At 39.7% G+C, this 8,994-nt stretch overlaps 1 protein-coding gene across 1 annotated transcript; it reads left to right on the top strand.

Moving 5' to 3' along the window:
• Positions 1-589: 589 nt before the first annotated feature.
• LOC148865024 (cyanidin 3-O-galactoside 2''-O-xylosyltransferase FGGT1-like) lies at positions 590-2,427 on the top strand. Its single transcript, XM_088979656.1, has one exon. The coding sequence runs from the start codon at positions 644-646 to the stop codon at positions 2,069-2,071; it is 1,428 nt and encodes a 475-aa protein (XP_088835782.1). The 5' UTR covers positions 590-643; the 3' UTR covers positions 2,072-2,427.
• The last annotated feature ends 6,567 nt before the right edge of the window (positions 2,428-8,994 follow it).

The raw sequence follows: 8,994 nt of genomic DNA, 5'->3' as shown, positions 1-8,994 counted from the left end.
TCCCGTTCTGAATCGCTTTTTAAAACCTTGCTATGACCATATGGGATACACAAATGAGTAATTAACATCTAGGATTTGTGGGAATTAATTACTTTGCCAACAAAGTTGTGAGTTTACATCAATCCCTCACATGCATGGTAGATTCCACTCTTAAAATGCCCCCAATTTGATAGTGAAATGTGTGGGACACTTTTAGACAATTGAATAATTAAATGGCGTGCTACTCCCCAAATTCTACCATTAATTCGATCATACTTATCACGTATGACCAGTGGCTTGACAAGTGATTGCAGCTCGGTCATGTGATTACTTGTCATCCGTCTTTCCTAAAATTTGAAAAAACTTTGGAAAAGACTGACTAATTGCTTTGCCGGACAAACCGATCACAGTAAAGAATCTCCAAATTCTACAATTAATTCGATCATACGTATCACGTATGACTAGTGGCTTGACAAGTGATTGTAGCTCGGCCATGTGATTAACTGTCATCTGTCTTGCCAATGGAGCTATCAATCCTTAAAAACTTGAAAGACCAAATGAAAATTCTTGCCAAACGCTCCCAAACTCTTGAGGTTGGTTTGTGCCTTTAAATTTGAACAATTCATCTCTCCAGCTCCAAGTTTTACGAGAGAGAGAGAGAAACATGGGTGGTGCAGTTGCAGACGTAGATACCCTTCACATAGCCATGTACCCGTGGTATGCCATGGGCCACCTCACACCCTTCCTTCACATCTCCAACAAGCTTGCCGAGAGAGGCCACAGAGTCTCCTTCTTTCTGCCCACCAAAACCCAGTCCAAATTGAACTCCAACAACCTCCACCCCAATCTCATCACTTTCATTCCGGTCGTCGTTCCCCATGTCGACGGCCTCCCCCCCGGCGCCGAGACCACCGCCGACGTCCCTCACTCTTTGCATAGCCTCATCATGACCGCCATGGACCTCACGCAGCCCGAAATCGAAGCATCTCTCCGTCAGCTCAAGCCTCACATAATTTTCTTCGATTTTGCCTACTGGGTACCTGCTTTAGCTCGTAGCCTCGGCATCAAATCCATCCATTACTGCATCATTAGCCCTGTAGCCATCGGATACCTACTATCCCCTTCTCGGAATAATATTTCCGACGTCGACTTATATGAATCCAGCTTGATGCACCCACCGCCAGGCTTCCCAGCTGCAGCCATTAAACTCCATAGTAACGAAGCTAGACGTTTGGCTTTGGTGGCAAACATTGAATACGGAAAGGGTATCACATTCTACGAGCGCCAAAATATTGCTTTAAGCGACTGTGACGCCCTCGCCTTCAGGGCCTGTAGAGAGATAGAGGGCTCCTACTGCGATTACCTCGAGACCCAATTCCGAAAGCCAGTGCTGGTGTCCGGATCAGTCGTGCCGGTGGCGCCCAGAGATGGGCTGGAGGAACGATGGGTTAAGTGGCTGGGTGGGTTCGAGGCAAACTCTGTTGTGTACTGCGCTTTCGGAAGCGAGTGCATCTTGAGTCTCGATCAGTTCCGGGAGCTGGTAATGGGTCTTGAGCTCACTGGGTTGCCGTTTCTTGCAGCTCTAAAACTACCCATTGGGACTGATACGATTGAAGCTGCATTGCCGGAAGGGTTCGAAGAGAGAGTCGGAGGAAGAGGAGTTGTTCATGGGCAGTGGGTGCAGCAGCAGCTGATCCTGGAGCATCCGTCGGTGGGTTGCTTCGTGACACACTGCGGCTCTGGTTCTCTGATGGAGTCCTTGGTGAACAAGTGTCAGGTGGTGCTGTTTCCGCAGTTCGGGGACCAGATACTGAATGCGAGGATGATGGGCGGAGATCTGAAGGTCGGGGTCGAGGTTGAGAAAGGAGGAGACGGGCTGTTCACGAGGGAGAGCGTGTGCAAGGCGGTGAAGATGGTGATGGATGAAGACAGTGAGATTGGAAGAGAGGTGAAAGCTAACCATAAGAAGTGGAGAGATTTCTTCCTTACAGAAGGGATTGAGTCGTCCTACGTTCAGAACTTCGTTCATGGCCTGCAAGATCTGGTGCAGTCATCTGGATCTCCTCAGTTGAACTCCAACGTCAATGAATAGGAAATCAAATTAAGGATGGGACAGAATTTTTTTCTGTCCGAAGGAATGAGAATCGAACACGTCCGTATGTCAGCACTTAAGGATTCTCTCTCTCTCTCTCTCTCTCCCTTCTTCCTCCCCTCTCATATCTACTTCCACCCTTCTCTTATGAATAAAGATAAACCTTTGTTGGGGTTTTTGGTGAACTCTAGATAAAATATGGTTGTGTATGTCTTAATTTTGATATTAGTTGGGATTGTAATAGAGGTACTCATTAAATAGCTCCTCTAATGGTGAAAATCTTTCACTCTATATCATACGTTCTGTTGCTTAATGGTTTTCGTTTGTTCATATGTAATAAAAAAAACTTTGACCAAGATTGAGTTGTGCTGATTTTGCAGTTTTCGACCCGGTTGTTTGGGTAGAAAGATGGATTTTTAGCGGCAGTCGATTAAAACTGCCGCTAAAATTCACGCCTTTCCCGCTGAAAATATTCACGCCTCTCCCTTTCTAATATACTCTATTCCATTCAATTATACCGGTGTGGAAGTTATGAAGGTCATTTAGATAAGTTTGCTTAAGTGACTAAACAAGCTGTCTATCAAACCCTCCATTACGGGGCAGTGGGGCCAAATTAGAGTACTTTCAAGTTGAAGAGTTTGCTTGAAATTCTTAACAAATTCCCTTGTTATTGAAAAGTTTACACCTAAGCTACAATTTGTGATCCATATGCAATAGTAAAATCTCAGCCTAGCAAGTAGGAGAAAGAGGATTCAAGTTTACAGTAGGGCAGCAACCAACCTGTGTAAAAGATGCCGAAGATTAGTTCTGTATTGGGTCTACACATTCCAAAGCGCAATAGCCTGAACCAACATCTGGTGATGACACTTGCTGTAATATGTGATATATCTTCTGTAGCCTAGGTTGGATCAAAATGCATGAGGCTTGATGCCACACCAAACTCTTTGAAAGAATCTTCTGTTTGACGGAAAGGGTTACGCACAACCTTTTCCAAGGAAAACTTGAATTTGTGTTCTGCTCCTTGGAGGGTGTATACGCCCATTGTGCTTCCTATATTTGTGGCAAGTAAAACAAAAAGGGTGGAGGAGTGGAGGCTGCTGGTTTAATGGAAATAGGGAATAGGGGGTGTCTGCTTTGTAGTTTTACTGTAGGTGGGTCTAGTTTGCAGTGTGGCCTAGTGGGATCCACATTAGTGCAAGAGAGCAGAAACATGCCCAAGACCCTAAGTCCAACCTTAGCATTTTGAGGGAAAGATTGGAACCTAAGATGACCTGTTTGATATTCGGTTCTTTAATTGTCCTTGGCATTTGGGAACCCAAACTGTACTATTAAGTGACACCTAATTCTAATTTTCTAAATTTATTTTGGCTCAATTAGTGTCACATCATTTAGACTTATTACTTTATTATTTTCTTAATGAAACCGTCATCACAGACATGAGCCAGATGTGTGTGCCTTTGCGCCACCACGACTAAGGGTGATGAAGTGGACTAAACCAAGAAGTCTTGGTTTTAAATTCAACACAGGTGGGGCTATGAGAAGTGGTCGTGGGATCATCTGGGATGCAAATGATGGTATGCTCATGGTCGTGGCCTTCTTTCATTTCTATGGCATTGTTTCTAACATTCTTGTTGAAGGTCAATTTGAGGCTATGTGATGATCTTTGATTGGTTGGAGATTGGGCTGAATTGGATTCAGAGCTTCTGTTTTGGATGATGAAGGGAAGAGATATTGGAGTTCAGAAGCAAGGTGCCCGATAATCTTAGCCACGCTTAGATAGAATGCAGTCAGGTGGTTGATGCTTTAGGAAACCATAATTGTGACTCTAAGAGCAATTTTTTGTATTGACCAAGCTCCATGATAATTAGTCATCAAATATTTGTAGGGAGAGAAGATTCTGCCTAAATTGAATGCAATGTCTGTTTTCTGGTTTGGGAATAGTGTCTTAACACTAATAGTCAATCAAGGCTGATGGATTTATCTCAACCTGTATGGTTAAACCTGAACCAAAATGCCATTAAGAATGGCCCGACCCTAACCCAAGAGGATTGGCTTCTATATCAAGTCAATGTGTGTTGAGTACCTAACAAGAATTGTATTTGGTCCTTGAATAGAAAGGTTGACTTACAGATTTTTCTTTGTTTATTTTTTTGGGAATAAGCAAAACTGAAGTCAACCTCATATGATAGTGGTCATTTTATCAGGCTTTCTAAATTATCTAAACCTGTTATTTTGTTATTTTATACAAAAATATATTGGGGGAACAAGTGCTAGAGAGATTGCAAAATGGAACATCATTAGTTTTTCATGTGAGGCAAGTCTCCCCCTCATTTCCCACATTTTAACACTAAAATGGTGTGATTCCACTTCCAAAGAATTAAGAAATGTAATCCTAGCTTTTTCCCATGTTATCTCATGGCATCCCATAAACCAAGCCCGGGAAGGGAAGAATATTCAAGAGTAATCCTTTTTCTCTTCCCATCCCACAAACCAAACAAAGCCTAAGTTCTATGCAACACTTTTGATGGCTAAGTTTAAGCCAAGTCTAAAAAAAGCAAGCTGAGGGTAAGTTTAACTCAAACAAGCATGCCGCTTTGTGATCTGCTTCCAGTTCGATAATAATTCCTTCAGGCTTTATTTATAAAAAAAAAAAAAAAAATTAACTTCAAACTTTTTAGTTAATTCCAGCTAAACAAGCAAAAGTCATTGTAGTTTGCCATCATTTTTAACTTATGGATCTGTTTGGTTGTAGATACTATGGGTTTTGGTTCATTGATAATTGGCAATCCCATGGGTCCAGATTCACTAACAGCAAACAGAACCACACACTCCTGCAACTTGCTAAACATGTGGGTAATTTGAACCAGTGTGTGAATAATTGGAGAAAAGGAAGGGTTTTCTAAAGCACTTTCTGTCAAAGCTAAAATATCTAATGGAGGGAAAAAAAAACGCCAAAATTTCCTATAAGGGAAGAAATTGAAGAGCCAATAGTTCTACAAAAGGAAATTTGGCTTGATCTAACATTAAGGAATCCAAAACCTTCAGCATGGTACTACTACAAGAAAGGGGCTGGAGTTGTTTCCGAAGAGTGTTTCCCAGTTCTTGACCAGTCTATGGTTGATGTTCTACAAGATGGCATAATGTAGTGGAGCAATGAAACTAAAGTTAAAGTTGCAGACAAGGCTTCAAACGAAGATGTGAATATGTCAATAACCACTATGAAGATTTACCAAGTAATGGAGCAATCTATATTAACCTTAAAAAGGTGATGAATCAATTAAAAAGGTAAAATAAGAATTTATAGATGTAAGGAAAAAGACTCAAATTGTCATTTAGGATTGCATTGTTTTGAATTTTCCTATGAACCATTTTTGAAACTCCTAACATCACTCTTCAACAAAACTCAGGAAGCAGCCCATGCGCGGGGGAGCCGGAGGATCATGCGCTATTTTTTCTTCGTTTTTACTTTTAAGCTATATCAACGGACACAACCATCGGTATATATATCCTTCACCGACGACCACTGATCCGTCAGTATATCAAAATCTATACCGACGGCCATTGTCTGTCGGTATACGACAATTTTCTTGTAGTGTCTGCTCGGTTATGCTGTTGATCGTTGTGGCTGTTCTTGTGTTTTTTATCTAACGGTGCTTCAGTTTCATCAATGCCTTTTCACCTTTGTATTATCCCAGTTTCAAAAGAAATTAGAATTTCAACGAAGAAGATGATAGAGTAATGGAAAGCTGAAGTTTGGTGTTTTCCTCTATTGCAAGCTGCCGGATCAATTTAAATAGAGATGCATTCAAGGAAAGTGTTAACAAAATAAATTAGATATAAATTTTAATTTATTTTAAGTAATTTTTTTTCTAATATATTTTCACTAAAAAAATAACTTCTTAAACTTTTTTCTATACAATAATTTCATTTCTCCAAGCCTCCGCAGAGCCCCTCCGCTGGTTTTGGGTATTTTATAACAATGGGTGAAAGGGGCGTTTTGAGTATTTCATAACAATGTTATAACGTAAATGTAGGCCACTTGAGTGAACGAATGAAGATTTGAAATTCCAAAGAATAAAAAACCGTACAATCGATTATGCTAGTACTCGTTTTTTAATATTTATTTATTTATTAGTGATACAGTCAAAATCCTACCAGATTAGTGATTCAGCTACTCAAGCATTTAATGTGCATTTAATGGGTGTACTGTTTCTGTGTAACACGTCCACCCAAGTTTTCCGTATTGTTTCTGTCATCACGTCTACTTAAGTTTCTATATTGTTTATATGATTTGAATCCTGTGCACTTTAACGAATAATCCAATAGTGTGTATTGTGATTTGAATCCTGTACATTTTAACGAATAATCCAACGGTCAAAATTTTGCTTGATTGATGATTCGGCTACTCAAGCATTTAATGTGCATACATTTAATTATGTAACGAATAATCCAACTGCTAATGTGCATTTAATGTGCCCAGAGCACATTTAGTGTCCCCTTGTAGCGGATGTAGGTTTGGCAGCTGTTAATGTACATTCGACTACTCGGCTACTCAAGCATTTATGTATTTTATATTTAAAAATATTAACTCACTTTCACTTAAACTTTTCCCCAGGGTTTCGACATGTCAGAGACCGCTCCTGCCGCTTCTACCAGGTTAGAACAATCTTTCTCTCGTAATACCTTATCTTAAAGTATGATATAACGCGTCTCCGCAGTTGAAAAAGCTTGCCTGTAATAATGGCTCCATAATGATAGCGCTCATGTTTACAATTATAATGGCCCACTTTTTTATAGTGATGGTTTCTGAGTATACGCCCCTCTCCTTCTTCAACTAATGACTCTCAAATTTGTTTATAAAATATTTAGGGAGGTGAATATGTGTATATAATCACATCTGAAACTGCTGTTAGGTTCGACCATCCCTCTACTTCTCTTGTATCTTTTAAAAGTAATAATTTTTATAGCATTGTTGAACTAACAATCACCCTTAAAATGCTTTTTCCAACAAAGGGAAAAAAACCCGCAACCACATTTGAAGCCGCTGTCAGGCTTGTTTATTGCAGTAATGACAGTTTTCATTCTAATTAAACAACTTCTGTTACAATACTACCACAATTAATAAAATAAAGTAACAATTTTGTTTAAATTGCTTTTTTAGTGAACAAATAAGCACTCATCCCATGAATTCCTCCATAATGTCACTCTTCTTAATTAACAACTTTGTTTAAATTACTTCTAGCTATAATAATGCCTCCATAATGTTGATCTTCTTATTTGCTATATTATTAAATTAATATTTCTGCAAGCCGTGATAATTAATATTGCCTTAGGATTCATTCCTAATCCATGAATTCTTTTCCTACAACAATATCTTTGTACTATAATAGAACTCCTGAAATCCCTTAAGAATTCAGCTTCTATTAAATTCCTTTCCTAAGTATTTTCCTTTTACTGCAATAAAATGGGACAATAAAGAAGGATCTTTATAACTTCTTTCTTTCTTCCTAAGTAGGAATCTATCTTAATTGTTCTTTACTGGTCCAGAAGCATTGGAAGGAACCTATGACAAGTTCATATGTTTGGATCCTAAATCCAGCTCCACCAATTGTATACCCCTTGCTAGCAATTTACCAACAATACTCATGGACTGAGGAGCCTTTCGGAGCAAGTTTTCATAACCACAATGGGAACCTATTTGAAAACTTGCACATCCGTGCTTGATTTATGTGTGAATTTTCACTTGACATTGAAGTTTGTCATCTTCGCACACAGGTTGAAATGATCATCCCACACAAGTTTACTTTTATATTGTGGTTTGATCTTAGTAACTACTTGTTTTCATTCTGTAATTCTCCAACTTCTCGCAAACGCAATATCTCAATCCTCCCTGTTATCAATGAGTTCGACGAGGGTAGTTTCTGGTCTTACTGGTTACCCTCCTTTAAGGCAGCATACAGTAGTCAAAGGTTACCTCCTTTAAGGCAGAACATCTGAGGTGTCCTTGATGAAGCATTTGAGCAAGCGTTCGACCTAATTTACCATGTGCACCACCCATCAATTTTTATTGTTATTAAGACACGTGCCAGTGCACAGAAATCATCAAAATTTATTTTGAAGTTGGGGTTTAATAGCTCATCGATCATAGAGCCTGACAGTTGTTTTGATGGGGCCTGTTTTGTTTGGCACAATGAAGAGTTGCAGCTGAAGGTCGATGTTGTTTCTCGAAAACGGATTCACGCTATAGAAAATGTTCGAGAGGAGTCATCCACCAATATCCTTTCATCCATATATGGACATCCTGGTAGCCATCATCAGTTCCAATGGTGGTATCAGAGGCAATCTTTGGCTCAGGTCACTGTTCCATCTGACCCTTCTTCCCACACTCGTGACTAAAAGATTTGGTGCTTAAGTCCATTCCTCTCCCTGAACCATTTTTTGTTTTGTTGCTTTTTTTTTATTTTTTTGTTACTGTTTTCAATCTTATAAGACCTTGTAGGAGGTTATAAACTTCACCTAAATTCCTTGACTTTGTTGACATTAAATTCTGAATCTTGGAAACTCAAGGATTTCCAAAATTCACATTTTATTTCTATTTAATTTTATTTTGCCGCTTTTTTCTTTATTTTTTTTCGCGGTTTCACCGACCAAGAAGTGAAGTTGTGGAGGATCTGTCGGGATCGAATGTGTGACCTCCCTGAAATTTAACTTTGGGGGGAAGGTTTGGCCATTTGAGGTTCGGCTCAATGGACTCACGTATTTTGGGTGATTGGATCTAACGGGCCTAAGCCTGGGACCAACACATGGAAGTGGGGCCTATAGCATATCAAATCAGGGATCAATACATAACTGAGTATGTGGTAAATTGTCACGGGGTTAACTTGTGTGGCGTCCAGGCCAAGACAAGCCTTTTGTGTGATGTG

Source organism: Nelumbo lutea, chromosome 3 (assembly GCF_056320005.1).
Source record: "Nelumbo lutea isolate HS-2025 chromosome 3, American lotus-T2T, whole genome shotgun sequence".
Taxonomy (NCBI): Eukaryota; Viridiplantae; Streptophyta; class Magnoliopsida; order Proteales; family Nelumbonaceae; genus Nelumbo; species Nelumbo lutea.
This window is presented reverse-complemented; position numbering and strand designations above follow the sequence as displayed.